This window comes from Pipistrellus kuhlii, unplaced genomic scaffold (genome assembly GCF_014108245.1).
Source record: "Pipistrellus kuhlii isolate mPipKuh1 unplaced genomic scaffold, mPipKuh1.p scaffold_m20_p_9, whole genome shotgun sequence".
NCBI classification, from domain to species: Eukaryota; Metazoa; Chordata; class Mammalia; order Chiroptera; family Vespertilionidae; genus Pipistrellus; species Pipistrellus kuhlii.
The window spans coordinates 20,222,436-20,250,311 of record NW_023425595.1 but is presented as its reverse complement, the minus strand read 5'-3'; the positions used below and the strand labels follow the sequence as shown (position 1 = coordinate 20,250,311).

At 48.7% G+C, this 27,876-nt stretch overlaps 1 protein-coding gene across 9 annotated transcripts in view; it reads left to right on the top strand.

The window, feature by feature from the left end:
* The window catches only part of NAV2 (neuron navigator 2), a 355,228-nt gene that overhangs the window by 210,096 nt on the left and 117,256 nt on the right, over positions 1 to 27,876 (top strand). For all 9 annotated transcript variants that reach the window (XR_004986047.2, XM_036426216.2, XM_036426215.2 and 6 more), the window contains 3 exons: positions 2,084 to 2,196; positions 6,887 to 6,995; positions 8,794 to 9,183. Coding sequence is in view for 8 of the 9 variants with exons in the window: in XM_036426216.2 (XP_036282109.1) it covers positions 2,084 to 2,196; positions 6,887 to 6,995; positions 8,794 to 9,183 (612 nt within the window). In the remaining variant the exon portion in view is untranslated. The remainder of the gene's footprint in view (positions 1 to 2,083; positions 2,197 to 6,886; positions 6,996 to 8,793; positions 9,184 to 27,876) is intronic.

The window sequence follows — 27,876 nt, the reverse complement described above, 5'->3', positions numbered from 1 at the left end:
GAAGTGCATGGCTATCGAGTTATGGACTCCAGACCTGAAGCCAGCTGCAGGGTCAGGCCCCAAGGGTGATGTTCCTCCCACTGCCCAGCACCGTGCTAGACTTAAACGTTTCTCATTCATTCATACAATGCATTTATCCTGCCTTGAGTGCCTGCTCAGCGTGTGAAGTTAACAGGCAGTGTTCTTATGGGCACATGTCCAAGAGCCAGCCTTCGCCTGCAGAGCGCTCCATCGAGTTGAGGAACGATTTATTAATTACATCAGAGTGTAACAAGCAGGAAAATAAGGAGTGTTGTGGACATGCACACGGGTGGCGTGAGCAGCTGGCTGCTGGCTAAGCGAGGCAGGACTTTCAGCTCAGGATGACTCGGGGCTGCGTCTTAGAGGCAGATCAGGAGCAAACTAAAGAAGAAAGAGGAGCGGGGCCTTGAGGCAGCCGTCACAGAAACTACAGAGACAACACCACCAACGGCACGGCACGATCTGGGCATGGAGAGGAGCCATGTGTGGGTGGGGCAGAGGGCAGGCTTGGGTGTACAGGGCAGGAGTGGCAGGAGATGGGGCTGGCAGTGAAAGAGGGCACCTTCCGTGATGCAGGGCACCTTCTACCATAAGGAGGGCAGACCTTATTCTGTGGGAAATGGGAAGCCATGGAAAGCCTTTGATCAGAGGATGATGTGGTCACATCAGAATCACAGAGAACAGGCGAAATGGTGTGGGGCGAGGACCAGGCCTAGGGACAGTCTAAGATAGAGCCCATCTCCTGCTTGGGCCCCAAAGGTAGTATAAAAAACGGGATTCTCAGGATGAGCCAAGCTGTGGGGAGGGGAACTCCACGTCTCTAGATGAGCAGCCACCACATAGCATCGGCAGGTGGAGCGCATTCAATCCAGAGCTGCTTATTTTTACTGGGAAGGCAGAATTCCAGCCATTTCTTGTGAAATCTCCCAATTTTTAAATGCAGAAATGAATTCAAAAGCTTTACAATAGTGTGTGTTCCAACAAGAATAAAATCTGTGGGTTGGTTTCTACACCTGGCTGCCACATACAGCCCCCCGGGCTGGAGGCAGCATACCTGTATACAAAGCCCTCGTGGGGCCAAGGCAAACGTGAGGAGAGCTGGGACTCTGGCCAGCGGATGGAGAAGAACACTGGGAATATGAAATCTCACTAATGGTAGAGATGACCAGAAATGGGAACCGGTGGCTCCAGGCCAAAGGGAGGAAGACTAGATAGATGACTTGAGGGTTATCAGCACATTCCCCACCTTTAAGACAATTCTCATTCTTGGCAATCGCTTTCTTCATGGAAGGTGAAGTCTGGTTGTGAAGTTGCTCAGGATGCTGATGAATTAGCAATGTGACACCTGGGGTTATGCATCTGAGTGCCGCTATCTATTTGCATGCCCTCAATGAACAGGGGTAGTCAGGGCAAGAGCACATTGTGTGAAGCAGTTGCCTCAATCCAGCTTGACACATAAGGGCCTGGGGAGGGTTTGGGGAAGTACACGTTTCAGTCAAATGTTGAAAGAATGATCAGTGAGACCTTTCATGTCAGCAAATCTGAGCTGTGAATCAGACACCTGAAGGGCAAACACACCTGCTTGGCACCAAGTCCTGAGAGCCCATGCCAGGAGGAGGAGGGTGGGGTGAGGAAGGGGGCTGCCAGGGGAGTCATCCGATGCTTGACTTGCTGGTGTGGCTGGTGATGTGGAAGTCACTGTTTGGCATTGACTAAATGGTCCAAACCACCCGGTACGCTCGCCAGCGTTTTTCCTGCCAGACCTGGCGCCCTGATGGGGACACAGAGGAGCGTTCCCCAGTGCAGGAGAGCAGACCCTCCATTTGGGCGATGAATATTTCATCTCTTCCAGTTTGGTGGCTCTCTCTGTTTCTAGGACATTGCTCCACATGCGCCAATGAATTATTTAGTGTCAGTCTGCTGGTCTGCTCCATTCTGAAGCTTCTTGCTGAAGGAGGGGCTAAGGTTTGGGGGGGCGGGGGTGCTGAGGAAAGACTGCAGTGGTCCAGGCGTGGGAGTTACCGCTCATGACAAGCGTCTCTGCTTTGGTTTGTGTGTGAAGGTCCCAGACTGACACCGAAGGGAATGTCACTTCCGAGTCCAGCTCCGCGGGGGTGAGCATGGAGCCCAGCCACTTCTCCAAGAGCGGACAGCCTGCCCTGGAAGAACTCACTGGTGAGTGTGGAGCCCCAGAAACTCTGTCCCTAGGCCATGTAGCCTCCTGTGGAGCCACCTGCTGGGAGGGCATGAACCCAGCATGATTCGAAGTTGGTTTTCTATGGCATTGATTGATGAGCTAAACAAATTTGTTATTTTTCTTATTATTTTTCTTCTCCTTCTTTCCTGTTCTTTCTCTCACACAATCTATTCCCTCCTCCCCAGAACTGTACATAAGTCTCTCACCTGTTGGCAAATCATCTTTTAAGATACATCCCATTTCATGCGTGTGGGGGCACTGGGCTGCTCTGACACTAAACTTTGAAACACCTTGTTTACTCTTAAAATCTCTTTCCAACAAAAGTTGGGACTCAAAATACTGCCTTTTTTTTTTCTTTCCTGTATGGAAACACCAATTGAACATTGTTCTCAGCATCCTCTATTAACTGGAAAGATTACAGTATGCTGCTTTTACCAAAACAAAACAAAAAAATTATTATTTAACTATCAGTATAGTCCAGACCATGATGACCAAAGGGGCATTCTGTAAAGACATAGAATCCACAGTTGTCATGCAGTTAATTCCATTCATAAATATTAATGCTACACTGTCAGCCTTCATTTAAAGAGAAAAGTTAGCATCTGAGTTAGAATGCCTGCTGCAATGAATTCTGGATGGCCACCTCTGTCTCTCTTCCCCACCCCAGCTCTGTGTCCTGGGTTCCAGCAACTTCTAACCAGGGAAGTGAGTGGTAAGCACTTTTAACAGTGGCTGTGTTATTCTCCTCTCTTACCACTTCCAGACTTGGGCTGGAAATTGAGTCTGGGTTTGAAATCCAGTTATTGGATGCACTGACCACATCATTTAAATAGCCACTCCATGGGCGGCATTGGTCTGTAGCCCGTATGACCAAATCTTACCCATCACACCATTAGCTTTGAGGATTAATTTCCAGGAATCATCTGAATGATTGAACTATTTCCTTTTGTTTTGCCGGCTGGGCACAGCAATGGGCAGAGAGTTTGTGAGTGATCCATCTCCCAGTCGCTTAGGGCCCCTCATGTGGGATGGATTCTGCTTGCTTTTCTCCAGGGTTTGTAGCTCCCTTGCATCCATAGGTGGGCACAGATAGCCCAGGAAAGGGACCAAGGAAAGGGTGTGGAGCTCAGATGCCTGCTCAGATCTCCACACACATCCCAGCTTACGTGTGCACATCAAGAGAGGGGGGCCAGGCTTTAGATCCCAGCGTGGATCAGATGTGTGTCCTAAGGAGCCACATGGATGCGTGTCAGGCATGCAGTTCAGCAAAAGTCACATTTGAAAAAGGAGCCACCAGAGAACATTCCACATAACACATTCTGGAGCGTGTGATCCAATAGCAGCCTGTGATCACTAGCTTTTCTCCTTCTGCCCATGGCTCCGCTGCCATGGGACTGGGAAACCAGCGAGAGCTCAGAGATCCTGAGTGCTGTGCGCTGCTTTGGGGAACAGCCCCGAGCAGCCAGGCCTGAGCAAGCTCTCTTCCTCATTAAGTTAAAAGGTGTTGGTGGCCAATGAACATTTCTTCATGGGGTGACTTGTCTTTACATTCCAGCAGTAGGACTCCTCGCGTGTGTGACTACGGGGTAAATCATTCTGTGGAGACTCTGCATGGTGGCTACAGGGTTGAATGTAACTTCTTCATAACTGATCCCTTGAAACGAAAACGAATGGTGTGTTTATTTAGGAATGGACTTTTATGAGGCTATTTGATCAGTTGCTTAGTTCTTCCCCATGCTTGTGCAAATAGATGGATTTTCCCTTGGTGCTTTGTCATGTACAAGGCATTACAGTTAAGACCGCATCTTGGATTGTAGAGTTTGGAGGAACCACACACTCCTGTTTGTTTAATGTGCAGCCTGTGAATCCCTTCTGTCCCTCACTGATGACTCTTTCAGATTCTGCTTGGGTATTTCCTGTGACGGGAAGATTATTCCTTCATAAAGCAGCCTTTCCATATTTTGTGGCTTTAGTGGGCAACAGAGTTCTTTATTCTTACATTTCTAATCCCTGGATAGGATCCAGCTTCCTGAAGCCCACAGACAGTGTCGATCTTTGCCATCATGTAGCAGCTTGTCCCTTGAGCTTTCCTCTTCCAAGTAAGAATCCCAGGTTCCTTCCACGTTCAGCACCCTCACCCTGCACCTCTAAAAACAGCTCTATTGGGTCAGAAGGTGTGGTGTTCTCTCCATCATGGCCAATGACTTGAGGAAGGGCTGCCCTTGGCTGATGCGAAAGGCACAGGTAGATGTGGAATAGCTTAATTTTTATGATCTCTGTACGTGAGCTGAAAGGATCCTGCTATCTACACTAGAGCATGGCTACCAGGTGTATTATTACTTTGTTTGGTGTGAGAGCTGGGGATAGTCTTATACTCAGGCATCTTCCAAGGAGGCAGAATTGACAGTTCAGAACATGACCCCTAAGCAGAGCAAGGTGTTACTAGTTTGCATTTCTGTGTCGCCCTTGGAATCTGGTGTGTATAGGGCTGTGCGGGAAGCACACATTTCCCAGCAGGACCCCCAGACCCTCCAAGAGGGAACCAGGACAATCGAATCTAACGATTCGATTTTTGTACCAGGCATATATTATTAATATATGTCATCTCATATGATCCCCTGCCTACGCTTCGAAAGGAAGGATTTTATCCCCATTTCACAGATGTCCTTTGGAGAGAATAGGTGACTTGTCCAAAATCAAGTGGCAGTTCTGCAGCCAGACCACGATTCAGACCTTTATCCCTTAGAATGCAACTTTCCAAGCTCTTTCCCTGCACTGGCCAAGTATTTTTTGGACAATAAATATTTCTTGGGCATTGATATATATGTGTGGGGGCTCCCAAACACAAAGGGGAGATACCATCCCATCTCAAATTTCTTTGAATTTCTGAAGGGGAGTTGACACAAACAACCATGTCATTAATAGGGACATGGATCAGTAAAATAATTATTAGACATTGTGTGTGTGATTAAGCTAATTAGTGAAGTCATTAGTTTCATAGTAAACGTTGGCTGCAGGGCCTAGAGCTTTCCATAGGATCTTACCTCTGTTGGCAGCCTCACTTAGATGAAATGTGGCCATACCGGCAGCAGCAGATGTTTCATTATGGCCCAGGAAATCGATGCAATTACATTCCTCCAGGGCCATTCCATCACTGCTTTCATTCAAAAACACATACCTACAGAGATGGATTTTAAAGAATTGGGTGGGAAGTATAAGTCTGACCACTATTCAGATAAGGGTAGGTTGGGGGGAGAATGCCTTCCAAATTTCTCTTGGTTAAAAAGAGGGAGAAAATTGAAAACACTTGCATATCCAAGGATAGAGTTTGCTATAACAAATTTCCTCCATAAAATCACATAACTATTATTTAATCCATTCCCCAGCCTCCGGGCACCACTGTGCAGAGAACAACCAAGGAGTTTGTTGTCTGTCTCAGAAAGGTTAATCCTATTATGTTTCTTAGCTGTCTGTTGTCCTACTAAGGACAACTGCTGGAAGTCCTACTTAGTGTCTGATGTAGATTCCACTTGCTGCTGTCCGTGTAGACCATGTTCTCAATGGAAATTTCTTTTTAAACTGTTGCTTCACACTTGCAATGGTCACAGGTGTTTAAAGACCCTTGATTGTGGCTTTTCCGTCTTCTCAGTGGCTCCTGAGTTTCTCTGAGGGAAAGATGTTTGATTCCTCTCATTGTTATGTGGTCATTCCCCTCCTCTTCTTCCCTTTGAAAGTCCAAACACAACACAACAGCCAGAGTGCCAAAGCAAAGCCGCTCACTGTGAGAGAGACATGGCTTCTGCCTTGTGTGGCCTGCGTCTCCTGGGACATCCATGCCACCCTGACCTCTCCGGGCCACATATTTTGTAGAAAATCATGCCCAGAGAACAGAAGTCCCTTGTCTCCCAAAGCGGGGCCCTGAGTCTTCCTGGTGGCTCCCTGCTCTGCAGCACCAACGGGCATGGCCAAGAGTTGAAGCTGGTGGGGATCCATGCCCCGAGATCCCCAGCCCTGTGCCATTTAGTCTTCACAGTGGTCCTCCGAAGTCAGTTCCGTCACTGTCCTCACTTTAGGGTGGTGGCACCAGAAGGATGGAGAGGGTCAGCACCTTCCCCATGATACCATAGCTGGTGAGTAGAGGAGCCAGAATGTAAGACGACATAATAAAGAAAAGGCAAACCTCTCTCAGTGGACATGTTTACGCTGAATAAGTACAGATCGTTTAGCCACTCCAAGTTCCTTTGTCACATAGAGCCAGTAGACAGCAGTGTGTGTCACCAATGGATGAGAAAACACCCACTTTCTCACGGGCAGAAAATGCTCCTGGGAATTGGACCTCACGTGTGCATGTCTGTATGGATTCAGTGTAACAGTATATTTACATCTCAGACTAGTTTCTATGCTTCACCCATGAGCTAGACATTACTTATTTTAGGAGGGATTTAGAGGGAGAAGAGACACTTCTCTCCTTGGATTTAACACTCTCCTTTGGGTATGCGTGCATTCATCCATCCATTCATTCATTTATTCATTCTCAAATCCTCTGAAGCATCCATGGTGAGCAAAGCCCTGAGCGTGGACCATGGTTACATCATGGATACAATTACTGCTCCTATGAAGTTCACCATCTACTGGGAATTAAAGTAGTCCTAACCCTTGTCTTTCCAGGGGAAGACCCCGAGGCTCGGCGACTGCGGACAGTGAAGAACATTGCTGATCTGCGGCAGAATTTGGAAGAGACCATGTCCAGTTTGCGGGGAACTCAGGTTACACACAGGTATCTGAAATGTGAATTAACTTTACTGAACTAGCTGTTAACTTGACGGTCACATGGCTTCTCCTGTGTTTGTTCCTGCCACTGAGTTGACTAATAATGGAATAAATAACGTTGATTGCCAAATGTGCTAGAATTTACAAAGAATGCCATGCAGCGGGCAGAAGAGAAGTGTAAGTAGCAAGAATTAGTACGGACAGATTCCCCGCAAAGCAGGAGGCTGCTAAATCCATTCAACCAGCTCCATCTAAATTCTGCTTTGCGTGCATTTTCCACAACTACGCTGTGCTGTCGAAACAAGCAGGTGAACTGTATTTGACCTGAGCGATAAAGTGAATAACTCGAATTCCTGTCCTGTCTTCTGATAGTCATTACTCTGTAATGCTGTTAGTCATGTGCGCCTAGAAGACATGTAAGGTCATCTTTATAAAAATGCATGGTTGTGTTTGAACAGTGGTTTCATTGGATGGAATCTAGCATTACCTTGGAAACATATATCAGGTTGCTTTTCCTGCTGAACAAGAAGCTGAAAAGGATGCAACCCTAGGACACCCTCTGAGATTTTGGCAGAGAGGAGATTTACTGCCTGTGTCTGGCTTTGGTAATCAAGGCCAAGTCCTAGGTACATCTCCCTTCCCCCCACCCCTCATCTCCCAGGCTCCCCTTGGCTTCTCATCTTCAATCGCTTTGATAAATGTATTAGCAAGGAGATGGCAGGGCTTCCCCACTGCCCGCTGTTTTGGCAGATCGAGGATTCCATCTTAAGTAAGAACAGGGCCCAAACCCTGGCCTACGGAAGGTGAGGCCGCTTGCAGGATCGGAGGGAAACAAAAGCAGCGGAGGCACCAAACAACTTGATTCTTCCAGAGGAGAGTGATCTTGGCGTTAATGGGAGGCCCCTTAAGCTTTTAGCTTTCTGATGGCACGGAGCCACGCGTTGGACTCTGGGGCTCTGTGATTAGATATAAAACGCCCCTATTTCTGCCATAATCACTGAAATGTACCAACTGTGGCTTCCTTGGCTTGAACTAGGATGATAATGACAGAAGGGACAGCTCGGTGGTTTCTCCTGCTCGCTCTGCACAGTGGGAGACCCCATGCAGCTCTGAGGAGGTGCCCCGCCTGCCTTGACTGTGTCGGGGCTGAAGCACGGGACTGCAAAAAAGTCTTCCCGGTGCCAGGGACCCAGGCACTTTGGTTTATCCCCCAAGTGATGTGACCTCAAGCCTTGGCATTGAACCACTGTTTCCAGCCTTATGCCCCAGGTTTAGTTGTCATTTGGGGCAAAATGTAGAAGCCAACGTGTGGGGGAAATGAACCTGAGAGAGTGAGAAGGTCAAGGCTGCCCCTGCCTGCTCGGTCAGGAGGGGCTGAGGGAAGGAGGTGTGGTGTCAGGAGCTGCACAGGGGACAGGTGCACCCTGCCCTGGGAAAGTGGGGGGGCAGCATCCCAGGTGGCCACCTCTGTGCCCGTTGTTACCAGGGCAGCATTTTCCATGTCCCTTCCTGGGTTAGAAAGACGATCCTGGTAGCTAAGGTCACGGCATCAAGGTCACGGTCATGAGTGCCTTGTGCTGTGTTTTGGTGGGAACAGCCTTCACTGGGCTTTCCCGGGTGCTGTGTGGGTGAGCATCTTCCTCTGTTCTGTGCTAACAGAGGGTGGTCCATGGGACCCACCTTGTTCAATCCTGTCTTGTATATGGGAAATCGCTCATGATTTTAAAAACATTGAAGAACATATAAACTGCAAAGGATTCTGGGCACAGTAGGTTCTAACCCAAGGCGGCTTTTTATGTGTTCAGCACATTAGAAACCACGTTTGACACCAACGTCACCACGGAGGTCAGCGGGCGCAGTATCCTCAGCTTGACGGGCAGACCCACTCCTCTGTCCTGGAGACTCGGCCAGTCCAGCCCTCGGCTCCAAGCGGGAGACGCCCCCTCCACGGGCAACGGGTACCCGCCTCGAGCCAATGCCAGCCGGTTCATCAACACCGAGTCGGGCCGCTATGTGTACCCTGCCCCTCTGAGGAGGCAGCTGGCGTCCCGGGGCAGCAGCGTGTGCCACGTGGACGTCTCGGACAAGGCCGGAGACGAGATGGACCTGGAGGGCCTCAGCGTGGACGCCCCCGGCTACATGAGCGACGGGGACGTGCTGAGCAAAAACATCCGGACAGATGACATCACCAGCGGGTGAGTCTTTGGGGTTTCTCTCTTCACCGAGCGGGAGAAGGCTCGGTACCTCGTGTTGGTTTATTTGTGTTGGCAGCACTTGAAGTTCTCTGGAGCCCATCAAACTGCCTACTTCCCTTTCTGCCGTCCATGTCCAAGGCTGTGTGGTTCAGAGGGGAACCTTCTGGGAGAATCACGTGACTTGGGCCGTGGTTCAGGCTTGGCAGTTCCTCACTGGGTGGTTCTAGCAGGGCTCCACCTGCAGCCACAGTGACACTGGACAACAAACCACACGGTGTCCATTTTTTAATCAAAACCTGGCACCTAGCGTGGAGTCCAGCCTCCTCAGCATGGCCTACCTGGTCCTACAGGGTCTGACTCTTAGATCGCATGGTTCTCCACCCTCCCCACTTCCTGCTTCCCCTGGTGAAGCTGTTCCTTCCAGTCTTCAGTCTCATCAAGCTCTCTCCTGCCACAGTGCCTTTGCCTGGATTCAGTTCCTCACATATTTGCATGACTGGTTCCTTTTTGTTGCTCAACGGGCATCTCTTTGGACCGTTCAACTTGAAGTAGTTTATGTAGCTTTGCCCCTTACCCTGTCCTCTGCATCATGCTGTCTTATGTTCTTCTGAAACCTTATCCCTGTTTCAAATTACTCTGATTATTTGTGTATATTTTATGGTCTCCCCATCCCCTCCTGCTTGCAATAATAAGCTCCATGAAGCAAGGCTATTGTCTGCTTGTGCGCTGCCAGATGCCCAGTGCATTATACATCTGGGAGCTTATAGATATTGCTGAGTTGAAGAGCACATGAATTCATGGGCGACAGCACAAACCCAGCCTCTCCGTAACGAGCTGCTTGCTGCCTAAGCTGTGCTGTGACCATGTGCAGGCCTAGGCCTCCCTCTGGTTCTTGGCTCTGTTCCCCAATTGCTGTGCAAACCAAAGATGCATCTGTGTATTCCACTTGCCTGAGACTTAATCTGTCCCCCTCACTTTCACGGAAGTTTTCCAAGATCTTTCCCTCTTCTATCATTCTAGAAGCCAAAATTATTGACAATAAAAATCAGGTTTAAAACATATGGCATACCTGGGTCCTATGAGCAGTGATCAAGAACCCATGGGTGAATTAATATTTTCATAATTGAATATTAGTTAATTCTCCCACTATGTACCAAGCCTTGTGCTAGGTGCTCTATGTATTTACCTTCTATTTTCACAGCAATCCTTCAAGGTAGGTGATATCACCATCCCCATTTTATGGATAAGTAGGTTGAGGCCCTGAAAGGTAAATTAACTTGCCCAAGGCCCTGCAGTAGTTAAGAGGCAGAGCCCAGGCCCAGCAGCTTCTGCTCCTTAGCCACTGTGCTTCACCATTGTGCCCAGTATCTCATTGCTGCATTGAAGTAGCACAACTGGAATTTATTTCAAAATTAATTTACTTTTGCTTAGTTCTACCAGGCTGACTAGAAATGTTCTTTGAGTTAATTAAAAGTTTAGACATAGAGGTGCTTTGGCTTTCTGCCTGTTACTTTAGAACCATCCTGTAGTGAAAATTTGGATGACAGGAGCCACCAAACCCTTATAACCTTACAAATTTCTGCCATCTAGAATGGCTGGGAAAGTTGATGGACTGATAAAGGAAATGATCCCATTAACCTATGGCATCATTTTGTGTTTTTGTAAACCTACAATAACCTATGCCTATTACTAAAATTAAGTTGCCCGTGCTTTAGTCTTTTCATTATTAATTAGAAGACTTTTGGAATCCAGCATGTCCTTGAGGTTATCATTATCAAATCTCACTGTTGTTTACTACCAAGAAGTTTTCAGGTTGCTTTGTGACTTTTGTATCCTGTAATAGAGTTTATTTTCTTGTTGGATCTGTCTCTGAATACTCAGTAGATGGTCCGTGTTGATTTTGATGTAGTATTGACAGTTTCCACAAGGTGGAGATATTGAAACACTAAAGCTTGCATCTTGGTGAGAAAGTAGTAGTTTCTTTGGCTACTCAAACCAGAGCCTTAACTCCTGCTAACAAGCACAGATGTTTACCTTTCAGCTCCTGCTCTGGGAAGCTTACTTTTTTAATTTTTTTATTTTTTTTTACCGAGTGAGCTAGCTCTCAGAGCAAGTGTAGATAATAGTGCAGACAAGTAAGCAAACCAACGGATTACTGAAACTGGAGAACTCCTGTCTGGTTTTTCTTCTCACATTCTCTTGATGTGGAAGTTTACCTCCCAAAGGAGGAAGATGGCCCAGATGGCACTTACTGCTCCTCCTGGTTGTAACCTTCCAGAATGCGAGCTACCCATGCCTCCACTCTGTGGGAATGCATGCGAGTGTTTGCTTTGGGGCTACACATTATCAGTTTGCTTCGCACGCTGAGTCCAGGGCAAGTCATTGACTGTCCTTTGTGCTCATTCCTTTTTCCTTTGATGCATATGACAGGGTTGTAGATATTGAAGGACTGGTCACTTAGCCTCTGCTTCAGAATCTGTGAAATAAGTCATATTACCTAGGCCAGTGGTCGGCAAACTCATTAGTCCATAAAGCCAAATATCATTAGTACAACGATTGAAATTTCTTTTGAGAGCCAAATTTTTTTAAACTTAAACTTCTCTTAACGCCAATTCTTCAAAATAGACTCACCCGGGCCATGGTATTTTGTGAAAGAGCCACCCTCAAGGGGCCAAAAAGCCGCATATGGCTCGAGAGCCGCAGTTTGCCGACCTCGGACCTAGGTGATCTGTGTAGTGGAAAGAAAACAGACTGACATGTCAGAAGAGGGGAACTTAAAGCCGACTCAGCCCTTGTGAGCTCTGTGGCCCTGGGCATGTCATCTGCTTTGCTGGGCCTGGAAGCACTTTCATTAACATGGTCCTTAACCTTCTAAGTTAGGTCTCTCTGTGAGGTTGCATCTGATTAGTGGCTAATATCTGATAAAGCCACAGAGTCTCGGACAGGGACTAGGTATCTTATCAACCTCAAACAGCCAGGCACTTGGAAACAATGAAATGATTCAAGTCTTCATCCAGATGTGTGTTTGGCTTCCTGGGGACAGCCTTGATGTTTGAGTAATATATAAGCCCCGGAGGAGGCTCTTTGAAAAGAGTTCTTGTAAAAGTTTACAGCAAGTTTATTTAAAAAGCCTGGTGTGGAGTAATTCTAGTTTCTGAAAACCTGTGACCTTTGTTTTTAAAATGACACCTACACATACCTCTGCTTGGGGTAACAGCTATCTTTTGATGTCTGTAGTTTGTCGTCTCCACTGGATAGTCTGTGTGTATTGTTCGGGTCTACCGAAGGTGGGACTGAAATGACATTAAGAAGAACTTAGTGCGGAATGTGTGCGTGTGCGAGAGCGTATGTGTAAATTAACTCCCTGTGTGTGCCAGCCATGTCTAAGGACTTTACAAGTTGCCACCTGACCTTGCCACTTCCTTTTATTAGAACGATAAGTTGGGCTTTGGCTGTAGTGAGTGGGAAAGAGTTTAAAATAACAGATGAAGGTATTTCTTACTAAGTTTTGATCTGTGAAGTCAAGCCATCTACTCATCTTCTAAGCATTCAGGGTGGCATATGGTGCAGGCTAAAATTAAGGGGACAGACTTAGCACCCATATGTTTGGAGAGATGATTGTTTTTCTTTTCCAAGGAGGCACTGAGCTGTATAATCTTCCGAAGTATGAATATACATCCCCTCCTGGGGGAAAAATGATGATTTACATTTAGCATCAGAAAATTGTCCAAGCCCTTTTGATGGCCTCCTATTGCCTATGGGAATACTTATAAATATCTTAACAGAACATGGGAGGCTCTTTATGATCCTTCCCTCCTCCATCCTCTCTGCCTTAGCCCTGGTTACATCCTTCCTCACACCCCCACACGCCCCACTGTCTTAGGCTACCTGCCATTCATCACAGAAGGCTCTTCCCTGCATTTGCAAAGCTCTATGCCATCAGGACATGCCACTTCCTTCCTGGGATTCCTTTCCCACCAAGCCCATCGGTCTGACCCTGCAATGAACACCACCTCTGTGGTGCCCTCCTGACTTTTCCAGTCAGAGTTAGCTCTGCCTTGTAGCTCTGCTCGTGCATTCCTGGTGGCTTTGGTTTACAGCTAACCTTGTGGGTGAGCCTTTCACTTTGCATGGGAAACTGTTTTAGAGGGGCTGGATGGCGTTGAGGAAAGAGCGTGGTCTTAGGGACAAACAGATTTGAGTTTTGAGTCCTGGCTCTGCTACCTGAACTGGAACAAGCTCCTAATCTTTGGGAATTAGAGATAAGACTTGAAAAGCACCTGACAGAGTCTGAGATGCTCAAGAAATGGGCAGTGCACTTATATTTCCTACTCCAAACGTGTAGGTCCTAGAAGACAGACAGTGCCCATTATTTTTCTAAACTCAGAGACTAATACAAATAGTTATCTGATGATTACTTTTTGAATGGTCTGTTCTGAAGCCCTACCCTCACAGGGGGGGTTTATATAACTTGCCACCACCAGCTGTGTCACCCAATGGTTCTCTTTACAGAACACTTGGGGAAATCAGCTTCACCTCTGGTGTCTTTTGGTGCGATACATAGCTCCACCTAGTGGCCAATACAGGATGTGACACTGTGGTTTTGATTGCTTTTAACTCTAAGAGTCCTTTCATTGGTTTACAACTGAGGGCCAAGGAAATAGACTTGATAATAATTGGCTTGTCTTCTGAATGTAGCCTCCTAAGTAGTCTAATGTGGGAGAGAAAATGGAGGTTTGAACAATTTGGGTCTCAATGCTGACATTGTAATGGCTGACGTCATCCCTGCCTCCGTGGCAGGGATTCCTACATCAATGGATACTGTGTGCGGGTACCGTATGCACACTGGTGCCTGCTGGGAGACTCAGTGCCTTAGCAGCTGAGGAACCCATCCTTGCTGAAGTTCTGGTAGCTCATAAACTTGTCAGGATATGTCTTATCAGTTTGGGCTGCCCTAGCAAAATACCATAGCCTTCGGGCTCTTATTTCTCACAGTTCTGGAGGCGGGAAGTCCAGGATTGCAGTGCGGCATGGTGGGGCCCCACAGAGAGCCTCCTTCCTGGCCTACTTTGTCCACGTGGTGAAGAGAGGATGTTGTGGTGTGTCTTCCTCTTCTTATGAGGACACCAATCCCATCATGACATCATCAAACCCAGTCACCTCCCAGAGATCCCACCTCCTAAAACCATCATATTGGGAGTGGGACTTCAACACATGATTGGGGAGGACACAAGTGTTTAACCAATAACACGTCTATCTACCAGTTCGCCTCTTTTCGGAAGCCTTCCCTGGTTCTGTCCAAGCAGAGGCAGTGATTCTTTCCTCTGGGCTCCTGTGGCACTTAACATGCCCATAATGGCACTGGTAGCTTTTCAGTGCACTGATTATGAGGAAGGGAGCCCATACCCATTACAAGCCCTTAAAATTTAAGTCAAACCTATCTTAGATGCTTGTGTATCTCCATCGGCTGGCCCAGTGCCTGCCTGTTCCTTAACACGTTAAGTGCCATGTCAATCACTGATGACTGACACTATACTTTCCATCTGGAAGACAAAACAGGCTGGGCGCCTAACACGTTAATAAGTAGTCAACACATATTTGCTGAATGAATGCTACGTCTGGCCTTCAGCAGACCAAGACCAGTCGCCTGCCTCTGAGTGAATATGTGCCTAAGACAGAAGCCCTTGAGCTTGGGGCCCAGCCACATACTCTTCCTTTCCTTGGCCCTGGCTTATACTGCCCCATTATTCCAGACCTTGGACCACCTCGGCCCCAATTAGCCAGTCAGTGACAGTACAGGAGAAGAGGCAGCTCGGAGAGTGGACCATGTGCCATGGGGTTATGGAGATAGACGTGCCTCTGTTCTTCTTTTTCTTCATCCGTTGACCACAATGGGACAGATGTGCAAGGTGTTTGTCATCAACCCAGCAGAGCACACAGCAGGCAGCCTGTGAATCAAACAGGCAGCACCGAGAGCAAGAAGAGCTTTCTTATCTGGTGCCTGTTTCTCATGGCCTTCCCAGGCCAGACCTGAAGCGACCTTGACAGGCTGTTGTTCCTGGCAAACTGATGGGAAGGAGAGGAAGCCAAAAACTCCTTACAGCCAAAAACGCACCCCGGAGCCAAGACAAATGATTTTAGGCAAGGCCGTCCTGGAAGGCGCTGGGTCATGGCGGGTTCCAACAGGGCGTGGCAGGCAGCTCTGAGATTTGACAGGAGCAGCTCTTGTTTCTCTGGGTGGTTCCCTCTGAAATGGTCTTGGCTTGTGCAGCTCTGGGAAGGCTTGTGAACTCCAGGTTGCCAGTCAGCCAACTGCTGGGTGAGCCTCAGTGGGGTTAGAAAGGTTTACCTGATGTGGGAGGGTAAAGACTCAGTTCTAAAGACAAATCTAAATTTAGGGCCTTGGCAAGTCACTTGCCCTAATGCACTGCCATCCTCTTCAATCTCTCTCTCTCTCTCTCTCTCTCTCTCTCTCTCTCTCTCTCTCACACACACACACACACACACACACACACACACACACACACGAGCTACAATAAAAAGCCTCTAGGCCCAGAGTAGCCCAGTATGTTGGAGAAGGGGGTGGGCCAGGCTCTAGTCAAGGGGTGTTTCTATTTCCCTCTTCTCCCCTCAGTGGCTTCTCACTGACAGGTCTTACCAATGTATGAATTCACAGAAACCATAAACACCATTTCCCGTCTGATATTTTCCTTGGTGTTAAATATCCCAGTCAAATACAATGATCCCTGTTTTCACAGGCAGCTCTGTAGAAAGAATAAGCAAGATCAGGGAGTCATGCATGGGGCAGGGTTCATTACCCCAAGTGTTGCCCATCCAGTGGCAGCTCTCGCTGCGTGGTTGTGATGTCACAAGACATGGGCAGTGTGGCAGAGTCATGGCTCCAGCTATTAGTCTCGGTCATCCCCGACAGCTGGGGAGGTATCAATTGTCCGCTTCTTTCATCCACCGTGGGCCCACTTGATTTACAGAGTGTGAGAAATCTATTGGGCTTTACCAGAGGAGAAAGAACAACTGAGCTAACAACATGCCCAAAAGTGGAGAGATTATCCAGCATTCTCTCATTTACCCTCACCACTGTTGGTGACTGATTGCTAGGCAGAGACTGGGACTTAAAAAAAAAAAAAAAATATTGGCCAACAGCCCCATGGAGAAATGAAGTGTGGTCCCACCCTGACATAAGCAGCCCAGATTGCCACTCATAACTAATAGCCTAGTGAGTTATGGGTAAGAGAGAAAAAAGGTGGTGTCTGATCTTCTCAGGAAAGCAGGATTAAGCCCTGACTTGAATTTCCAAGGTTGCTTTGAGACTTGAATCCTGTGGGGAAGGAAAAGGAGAAGGGAACATGGATGCTTTAGGAGACGAAAATCGGGCCTCAGCCCTTTTTGAGTGGTTCCTGAAGGGGCTGCTCACCCTCTGATCCTTGGCAACACCCTCCTGGTCCTGAAGCTTTCCAAAGTGTGGGCTCTCCTGAGAACTGGCAACCATTCCTCTGGCCTGCCTTCCGAGGAGGCTCCAGGCAAAAGGCAGTAAAATTCCACTTGGAAGTGTTTATTGAGTTTGATTGTGTACTAGAGACGATGCCAAAGGCACTGAGTCCAAGGGGAATGAACAAAACCCAGTCACCAAGTTCTAACACCATGGACAGGAGCTCCTGGAAAGGAAGTGTGTCAATCACTACAGGAGTGCTGAACTGCAGTGATCAGTGGGGGAATCAGTGAATTCTGTAGGGGGAATGGGCAGAAAATAAAGAGCCTACCGTGCGGTAGGGGCAGTGGGAAGAGTGTAGTTGTGGAGTCTGAGCTGGATTCTGGAGCTGGCAACACCACTCCTAGTGTGTGTGCGGGCACAAGCTACTAAATGCCTTGTGGCATCTCACAGGGGAGATAGTGCCTGGACAGAACACCCAGTGGATGTCACTACCCTAAGGTCTACTAGCAGCAACAGCATCTTGAAAGGTGAACAAGAGGCCAGGCCGAACAAGGTCAAGAGCAAGGGCATGAGAACATATAGACATGGAGCATGTTTTCCCGAGAATGATGCCCGGGAAGGATTGGAGAGTCACAATGGGAGCGGGCGGGCTTGGTCAGGAGCTATCAGGGTCCAGAGAGCGGGGATGTGGTTCTATGTGAAGCCGAGGCCCTGGGAACAGACGCACAGAGGGTTCGAGGGTCTTTTCACATGATTCAGCCTGACTTGGGGTCATTTGGCAAGGAGCACGAAGGTGTCAGAGAGACAAGGACAATTCCTGGGTGGCAGCTTGTGCTGAAACCAGCTGGGAAGTAGTTGACCTTTGTCCTCAGCACCCTCAGTCCGTTTCTGGTGCTCCCTCTTGCTGGTTGACACCCACCCAGTCCCTCTGACTGTCTCAGGCCTCAGAGACCAGGGCTGGCTGAATGTTTAAGCAGAGCAGCCTGTGGACTGTAATTCTGGGGGCTTTGGGAAACCCCAATCCCACAGACTTCCTAGACTTGCCCCGGAGAAGAATGGGGCCCAGTGGGGGAGGTTCCCTGTGCGTCAGCACTTAATTCTAACACAAGGCGGGTGGCAATAAATGTTAGCATTGAAAGGCATGATATGGGGGCTCCAAGAGGGATCTGAGAATAGAGCAAGCCAGGGGGGGCCTTTTATGTCCTCACTTTATCCTTCTAAGATGGCTTCCCTCATCTGCACATAAGAACAATATGCCTGGAGTTGCTATAATGAGATAACCAACACATGTGGAATGCTGGTACCATGCCTGGGGTGTTATAGATCCTTCCAGTCACCCTCATGATAATGATGAGGCCATCAAGATTAATTGGGACACAGTGTACACATACTACCTAGTTCAGTGCCTGGTGCAGGATGAGAGCACTCAGTATATTTCATTCTCTTCCACCCTTATTCATTGCCAACCCTGGGGCATCCTCTCCTTACAATGGATGGGGTTTGAGATAAGACTGTAACTGACACTCACATGACAAATACGAATACCCTTAAACACTCCAACTGACAGACAGACAGACAGACAGACAGACAATCGCTGTACTGGTTTGCAAACCCTGCTGTGGTGAGTCAGACTGAGCAACACACTCCTTCCTTGCCTTCCCACCCTCTGGACCACCTGCTGCTTGTCCAGGTAGACTCCCTGCCCTGCACGGGGCTCTTCATTGGTAAGCAACATCAACATGGTGACATGGGGGCATGACTCAGACTGGCCCTGGGTGTTTAACAGGGAGATTCCACCTTGGTTTCATTAATCAGCGCTATCGAGAGACTCTGTATTTTTGTTATTTCAAATCAACAAACATCTCCTTGGTCCCAGGCTCTTCTCTGGGGTAGGACAGACGAAACTTGTTCTTAGGGCTGCCCCATCTGGTTCTCGTTATTTTGGGGGGTTCACTTTTGGTCCTTACAAATTCTCCTTGGGATAAACTTGGGACCTGTGAGCTTGCAATTATTGAGAGCTAGTTAACACATACAGGAGAAACACCCTCCAGCTCTGTAGCTCCTGGTGGGCGGCGGGAGTGTATTGCACCCCTTCCATATGCTGAGCATCGTAATCCCCAGACCCTAGCTTTGTACGACATCATTTACACTTGATGAATAAGGAAAATTGTTACTTAACAGTTTGAAGACCATGGAAGAGATTAAAAAAAAAAAAAAAGGTGGCCTGGCATTCTGTTGTTTCTTTCTCTTGGCGCCCTGAAATTTCAGTGTGGCTTGGTGCCTCTGTCACTTTGCTGGACATTAGTTGGCTATTCTGTCTCCTCCTTCAGAACCAACCCCTTGCAAGCGTGCTGTGGTCTGCAGGCTCCTCTTTCTCTGCTCAGTGCTTCGCAGATGTGCCAGGAATGGGGAGAACTGAGGTGTCACTGAGGGACCCTGAAGTCCCCTTGTCCTGTGACGCTTTTGCACAGTTTTGTTACATTTCGTGTAGCTCCCTCTAGAAAACCCAGTCCATACATATAAATTTTTATCTTCTGCATATAAATCACTGGGGGGGGAATACCCTTCTCGGTTATTTTTCAAGGGGCAGCAGCTACAGAGCCGCTCAACAGATTTATGATGGCAAGGTTGGAGGATACCAAGTTCGAGTTGAGGTGAATCTGAGAAGGAACATTTGGATGAGGTTGGGAGGGTTTGGCCCTGGGACAGTAAGCCCATGTTGAAAGACTCAAAAAAAAAAAAAAAAATAGGCCATATGTGCCTGTGCTCAGATCAAGATAAGAAGCTGCAGTTTCATTGAGCACTCATGATCCTCCCATGATGCTGCTCGGGGGTCCTGGGGTCACAGAAGACAGAAGTGGAGTCAGAAGACCTGGCCTCACCATCTTTGCATACTATCTGTGTGTCCTTGGGGAAACCGCTGCCTCGTCTGAGCCTGTTTTCCATCTGTTCAGTGGTAACCTTCTTCTCAGGTGTGTGGCGAGAAAGGAGGGAGATAGTTTGATACAGGACGGAAGGTACCTTCAACTTCTCAGAGTTATTGCATCCACTTGCCTTCCCAACCCTTTACTGTACTTATTAATAGAATATTCACTGAGATGATCTCGTGCTGTTTCTTAGTCCTGAGTATAGTGGCCACATGTCTGCCAATGGGGTCCGAGAGGGTCTGTGTATTAGGGTTCTCCAGAGGGAAATTTTACAACTTGAGTCCAAAGGCAACCTGGAGGCAGAATCCCCTCTTCCCTGGGGAATATCAACTGATGTTCTTTCCTTCTTTCAACGGATTGAGTGTGGCCCACCCACATGCTAGAGGATCATCTGTTTCCCTTAAAGCCTGTTGAATTAAATGGTCATCTCCTCTAAAAAGTACCTTTATAGAGACATCTGGACTAGTATTTGCCCAAATAGCCAGTACCATGGCCTAGCCGCACTGACACATACAATGAACCATCACCGTCTGCAAGCGGGCCTTACCGTATGGCCTTACCATATGGCCCGTGGGAATGAGTCATTGGGGTCAGGAGGCAGCTGACCTGCCGCCCAGAGACGAAGAGCAGCACATCAGCCCCTGGAAACATCTGCGAGGGCTCCGGGCTGCCGTGTCCTGCCTGGGCTGTGACCACAAATCAAGACTCTGTGCGGCCTCGGGAGAATTGTGGCATCCCTTCCAAAATCCCCAGGGTCCTGATAAGAAATCTCCCTGAGAAATAGAGGTTTCCACCTTTTTTCTTAATCCCGAAATAACTACGGAATGAGACAGACACCCCGGCATGGACAGCTCTGGAGGACTGAGGATTTTCGAGACTCCAAGTGAAATGAGAGGCCCCAAGTCTAAGGAGAGGCCCACGTCTGTCTCCAGAGTCTTCTAGCTGTAAATCAAGCTCTCATGCATTTCTTGATCTTGGGATGCGTGGGAAACCGGGGGGGGGGGGGGGGGGGGGGTTGTGTTTCTCTCTGCTGTGTCATCAGAATCCGAGTTCCAGGCCCCAGAGCCTTGTGCTTGTAATCACCCAGGCATCGGTTTGGAAACCAGAAGTCTCACAGACCTGAGCAGCGAGGTTTAAAGGGTGAGGTTGTCAGAGACACGGGGTGGAAGAAATGCGGTGTTGGCTCTGGAGGATGAAGTCACCCAGCAGTGCCTGCTAACCCAGGCCCTCCTGTCTGCCTGGCCCGCAGCAGCCTTCCAGTGGTTCCTGGCAGCAAAATTGCTTTGCGGTCCCTGTTCTATGCGAGTCCCCGGGCTGACCTCTTGGTGTGTAATGTCTCACTCGTTCCTCAGACCGGTTCTTTGAGAGAGGGGTTGTTTTTCATTCTCCTTTGGCAGTTGGGAGACCAAGATCAGAGAGGTAAAGTTGCTTGAACAGGTCACGCAGGGAGTAACTGCTAGAACCACGTGTTCAACCAGGCCGAATTCACAGCCCTTGCTCCAAGAACTCTGCAGCGTGGCTTTTCACTGTAGCTAGACCCCATGCTCTGATGGATGATGGGAGGCAAGGCCAGAAAGGAAGAGTGGGCACCTTCTGGACATTGGCAGCCCTGGCTACCCACCTGTGCCATTTTAAGGAGCCATTAGTGGACCTAAAAGGTGGTGTTCCGAAGGGCGGGGTGCAGAGGGCCGTGTTGCACGGGAGCTTGAAAACACTTGGGGAATGCTTGCCCAAGGACCACAGGATGGCCAGGGTGACGGGGCCGCGGCCAAGGCAGATACTTTTCTTTGCCTCGAAAGCATTATTATGTGTTTCATTTCAATTAAACACCCCAGGTCTCTAGTGTGGCCTTAGCAACACTTGTGTCAACATTCCCCGGGTGCCTGTGCAGAAAGCAAATGGGGGCAAAACCGGTTCCTTGGATGTGGGAAATGAGAACCCATGACGTGGTCAGGGGCAGGAAGGTTCTGCTCCGGAGCTCGTTTCTCACAGTGACTTACTGAGGTGCCTCCCCCAGCACGGCGCCTGCTGTTAAAGCTCTCGGAGCTGGGTATGTCGGTCACCTGCCTCTGTAGGTGGGGAATCTGACCTTCTCCAAGGAAATGCCACTCTCAGAGCCCCCACCTCCTGTGAACCCAAACAAAACACACAATTACAAGCTCCGCGCCACCTGGAGACCCGAGAGCCATGCGTGGCGAGTGAGAGCCTTATTAATCGAGTGACTTTTGCTTTAACTCTGTGGGAGTTGTTAATTAAAACCACTCAGCCATGGCGTTGGGAGAGAGGGAGGGAGAGCAAAATTGAGGGCCGCTAACAGATTGGCTTCCCTCACGCCTCTGCAGGCTGGTGCAGCTATTGTAGAAGTTGACACAGACTTCACGGTTGAATGAACCATTCACCAGGGATGCAAGTGCGGTTCTGTGGGAACAGCTTTCATCAGTATCCCGCAGCCAGGCCCTCTGCATACAAAGAACCTGCCTAGGCCCTGGCCGCGTCTATAAGCTGGTTAGTAATCACAATCGTGTAATCATAGGGATAGTAGCAGCTACCGTTCATGGCCATTTCTGAATGCCAAACCCTGCCTGCAGCACTTTGTATGCATTATCTCATGTCAGCCTCGCAACTAACCTGCGTGGTCTTCCACCTGTCCTCCGGCGAGGACATCGCAAGAGGGCAGTGACCTGCTCGAGGTCAGAGCGGGTGGGTTAGGCATCCAGGCTGGCCACCACACAGGAGTGTAGCCGCCATGTTCCCGGGTTCTCACTGAAGCTGTGTAAACATGTCAGAAATCTACTCCTCTTCTTACCCCCAAAGTCACTTCTCCTCCCGTGTGTCCACATCCATTTCTCTTCCACAGCCGGAACCTAGAAGGCTCAGACTTTTCATTCCCTTGTCCCTGGAAGGCCGGCACTGAATTGGCTGATCCTGTCTCTTTGGCACCTCCTGCCATGTTTTCTAGTCTCTCTGCTCATATTTCTCCCCAGAGGACTGCAGTCAAGCCTTCCTTGCTTTCCTTGCCTCTGATTTCAATGCCCATCCAACAGATCTGTCTTGCCTTTCGGTGAGAAAAATCTTCCTAGTGTGTAGACCTGATCACATTATCATGTGGATGGGTCAGGAGATATCGCTGTGGTCGTCTTTGGAAAATACAGCCTGCTATGTCCTAACCCTCTGTTGCCCAGCATGACATATAAGGCCACGTTGGTGTGTAAGCTCCATGGAGGCACAGACCTTGTTTGTCTTTCTGACCACTATCCCCTGTGCCCAGCACAGTGCATAGCACCAAGTAGGCCCTCCCTTTTATTTCAGGTGCTAATGAGTGACAGAGCCACTTGCCGAGGCTCATCTCTATTGTCTCCTCCTCCCTTCATGGCCCACCCCACCCCTCACTGGCATCCCGGTCCTGCCACTCTGGACCACTGACATTTTTCTTGATATAGAACCACGTTCTTACACCTCTGTGCCTATACATGTGCCTGTTCTCTATCAACCCCTCTACACTCAGTTGCCATCCACCTGCCACAGTCCTCTAAGGATCTGCTGAGGCTAGGAAGCCTTCCCAGGTGACCCTTGCAGACATGGGGCATCCTCCTCTGGGTTCCCAAGCACCTGCTCACACCTCCCAGTTCTGTTTGGCTTTGTCTGTTTGTATAACAGTCCTCAAGACTGAGATACCCTTGAGCAGGGGGATTGTGTCATTTACCCCTGCATTTCTAACTCCTGCCTGATGTACTGTATATGCTCCATAGTGGGTATAGAAGGAAGGGAGAGGGAGAGTAGTATTTCATGGCCATAATGGCAGCCAGTGTTTGTCGAGGGCTCACTGAACTCTTACAGAAATCCTAGGAGGCCTATAACACGTTATCCACCCCCATTGTACTGATGTAGAAACTGAGGATGAGAGAAGTCGCTTACCTAAGGACATACTGCTGCTACAGGGTGCAGCCAGTTTGGGGAACTTGAGGATTCAGTCATTGAGGCCCAAGCTCCTTCCTTTTGGGTACTGCCTCCCACTGGGTTTTATGTTCTGAGACCCAAAGATGTACTGTAGCTAGGTTCTAGAGAGCCCTAGAAATCCTAACCTTTAACTGGATTCATGGAATAATAATGTGGGAAGCCACAGAGTATCTGCAAGTTAGACAAAGTCTGTTTTGTTCTCTGTGCCAGGTTTTAAGGGGAGCAGAGTCAAGCAGAGGTTTATTTAAGGAAAGGGAACAAGGAAGGTGAAGGGTTCAGAACCCAAAACATAATAGAAATGTTTGTAGAAACAAATCTGCTTGATGTGGAAAACTCTTACACAAGGGTAAATTCCAGAGGACCAAACCTGAACAGTAGGTGGAAGTTAGACTTCAGGTTTTCATTTCCTAAACACAAGAATGACCATGAATCAGTGAAAGGAAAATATGCTGAAAAGTAGACCTGCCAAAGTGGTTGGGCTGTTTTTGCAAAGGGCTCCTATTCTTGAGAGTAATCAAGTAGAATCTGGGAATCTGTGACCACACATTGCAGAAGCGATTTCTGTGTGAGGTGCAAGGCTAAGATGTGACCTTTAAAAGTTCTTCCTGGTCTAAGATTCAGTGTCCAGGTTCCCATGGGATCCACCGAGGCTCATACCTATGGAGCAGAGCTGTGTGTTATGTTTGGGAGAAAGAGGTCCCTTTCACAGATTGCGCCAGGCTGGGTGTGGTCACAGGACACCAAAGCTGTTCATTCTGAAAATTATCTTACCCACATCACCTTCTTAAAAACACAGAAATCTATGCTGAAACCGGTTTGGCTCAGTGGATAGAACGTCGACCTGAGGACTGAAGGGTCCTGGGTTTGATTCCGGTCAGGGGCATGTGCCTTGGTTGTGAGCACAGCCCCAGTGAGGGGTGTGTAGGAGGCAGCTGATCAATGTTTCTAACTCTCTATCCCTCTTTCTTCCTCCCTGTGAAAAATCAATAAAATATATTTTTTTAAAAACAAAACAGAAATCTGCCCTAGTCAGTTTGGCTCAGTGGTTGGAGTGTCAGCCTGTGGACTGAAGGGTTGAGGTTTGATTCTTCTGGTCAAGGGCATGTACTTCGGTTGCAGGCTAAATCCCTGGCCCCAGTTGGGGCGCCCACAGGAGGCAGCCAATCAATGTGTCTCTCTCATATCAATGTTTCTCTGTGTGTGTCTCTCTCCCTCCCTTCCACTTTCTCAAAAAATCAATGTGGGAGGGGGAAATCCTTGGGTGAGGATTAACATAAAAATGTGTCTCTGTCCCTCCCTTCCACTCTCTCAAAAAAATCAATGGAGGAGGGGGAAATCCTTGGGTGAGGATTAACACAAAAATAATAATCAATTAAAAAATAAACACAGAAATTGTGCACTCCTCCTTTCCCTGCTGCAAGTTCTGATCTGGAAAATGCAGGAGCAGGAGGCAGAGTGGACTGTGGCCATTGAGAGTCACTATGAGCTCAGCGTCTGCATACCACCCAGGCTGTTAGTGGAAGTCACACTCTGTAGGTCGTGTCGTGCAGACGGTAGTTATTTAAAGAGTAAAAATGTTACAGCATTGAATGTGCTTGCTCCAGCTGTGCAGGGTCTGGGGAATCCAGCTGTGCCCAGCCCCATTTGAAGAACTACTTCAGCTGCCCTGAATCCCATTCTTGTGCAAGTACAAGCATTTGAATAAGCCTAAAAGTGAGGAAACGTGTCAGGAACCCTGTTCTTTTTGTCTGTGAACATCAGACAGCTGTTATGACTGCAGTTCCTACTGCACTGGTGGAAGGTAATTTGAGTAGCCTGTAGGCAACCGATTTCTTCCTTCTGCTCTCAAGGTCACGGGCATGTGCTCAGGTCCCTGTTAGCCTGCCCTTCCCACCAGAGTGGGAAAACTGCCGTTGGGTGGCCCCTGTCGCTCTCAGTGACACCACCCTAGGCTGCTCTTTGTGCATGAGCAAGCTGATTGGGTTGAGTGCGTGGCCACGTGGCTTTTGTTCAATCAGCACAAGCGAGCTGATTGGCTTGGGTGCGTGCCCAAGTCACCTTCAGCAGTCATCCTGCTACAAAGAGACATGCTCATCCACGTCCACACAGTCGGTGCTACACCTGCCCCTGTTTCAAAAACGCCAGTGGCACCATCCAGGCCCATACATGTTGGGATTCTAGGAGGAAACAGTTTTTACCTTTGGTTTAAGTGGCAAATTTATAACATCAGATGTGCTCTTTCAAACTCCTGCTCCACCCCAGAGATGGGCCCACTCCCACTGAGAGCCAAGGCTCAGGCCCCTGGGGTTCTGTGTCTGAGCCCCGGGCATGTGAAGCCGTGGGAAGGTGAGCAGGGTCAGGCCTCCTGTGTCGTCAACTGTTGTGTCTGTGCATTTAGAGGCAGGGAATCTGAGCATCCTGTGGTCACCCAATTTTGCTTAATCCCCATGCTCGAAGCCACCTATATATTTCTTTAGTAATATATTTATTGAATCCCATTTAGAATGAATGTCCAGAATAATGATACTCTTTTTTTTTTTTCTAAGTAATGATATTCTTAATGAGAATGTCACCTGGCAGAAATTTAGCATGTAAGGCCACACGGTGAACTCACTGCACATTGTAGGTCCTTTGCGTTGGCATGTTTGTGCAAGTACAAGCATTTCGTTGCCCCAACCCAAGGGGCACATGCTCACCCTTCCAGTTGCCACTGGAGAGTTCCTTCCTCTAAGCAGCCCTGTCTGGCCTCGCCCTCCTTTACCCTTGCTGCACTCTATGCAACATCTGCAGGCCTGTTTCCCCCACCCAGACACTGAGCCCCCTCGAGGTCAAGGACTTAGTCTGATTCTCATTCCCAGCACACAGGCCAGGGCCTGCCTCACAGTAAGGGCTGCATAAATGTGTATTGAACAAATGACACCACTTCCAAAGGCTAGTGCAGCCCCTCAGCGGCTTCCCGAAACCCTGGCTGGTGTTGGGAGAGGCCCCCGAGGCTGTTCTACACCCCAGTTGGCAGCAGGGGTTAGTCACCTTCCTGCCCCACTGTTCTCCGTGCATCTTGACGGTTCCTTCAGCCACAGCCCTGGGAGGACAAGGCGAAACTTGCAGGGGCCCACACCGGAGCGCCGGCTGGCCTCCTGCCAGTTTGGTCATGACTACGGCTGTTACCTGGGGGGGTGTCTCCCTTAAACCAGACAAGGAGACACTGGCTGTCTGGCTCCCGCCCCTGGGGTGCTTGTCATCCATGAAAGGTAACACACCATCCCAAAAACCATCATAAATTCCACTGACCTAATGGGAACGTGGACGTGTGTCCTAGAGCACGTTGGGGTTGGGAAGGCGTGTCTGGAGTCACAGGAGCGATAAGGTGCAGCAGCGTCCAGACGGCTGGGGAGCGCGTCTCCATGGCTAAGAAGTACCTGGGAGGAAGGATATTTTGATGAAGTGGGAGGCTTTTCCAAGGGACTGGCGTCTAGGGATGACACCCCTGCTGTGCCACCCACACTTCGCCCAGTCTCTGCATACAGCGTGCCGGGCACTGCTCACTTCTGCTCCCTCGTCTGGGCTCCCACAGTTGCACTCTTCGGAGGCCTGTAGGCTTGTATATCCAAGACCATGAGTTCACGGATATTTTGGGGAAACTTGGAGTCCTCAGAATGCTTATCAAGCCTTCATGTGAGATGGAGGGGCCCTCAGGTGTCAGGTTCTGTTAGCATGCACATTGTCCCCTTGGGATAGAGGGCCAGGACTAGTCATGCTGAGGATTTGAACGTTAAATTACATTATGGTGGCTATTGGGCTGTGAGGGAAACTGAGGCCGGTCTGGCTCACAGTTCCTCCATCCAGGTCTCAAGATTTAAGTCAGCATTTCTGATCCTCACTACCTGCAAGAAATAATGTGTGCGTCTGTTAAAATGCTGGTTTGGCCCTGGCTGGTATTGCTCAGTGTTTAGAGTGTCACTAACTGAAGGGTCACAGGTTGGATTCCAGGTCAAGGGCATGTATCTGGGCCGCAGATTCAATCCGCACTGGGAGTGTGTGGGAGGCAACCAATCAGTGTGTCTCTCTCACAGTGATTTTCCTCTCTCTCTCTCTCTCTCTCTCTCTCTCTCTCTCTCTCTCTCTCTCTCTCTCTTTCCCTCTCTTCCACTCTCTCTAAAAATCAATGGGGAGAGGGAGGAAATGCAGGTTTAGGGGAAGGGATGAATAGGGGGAGGAAGGCATTTTTAGGGTAATAAAACTCTATCTGTATGATACCATGATGGTGAATACATAATATGCATTTGCCAAAACGCATACAACACGCAGTGAGCCCTAATCTAAACCATGGACTTTGGTTAGTAAGTTATGAATATTATT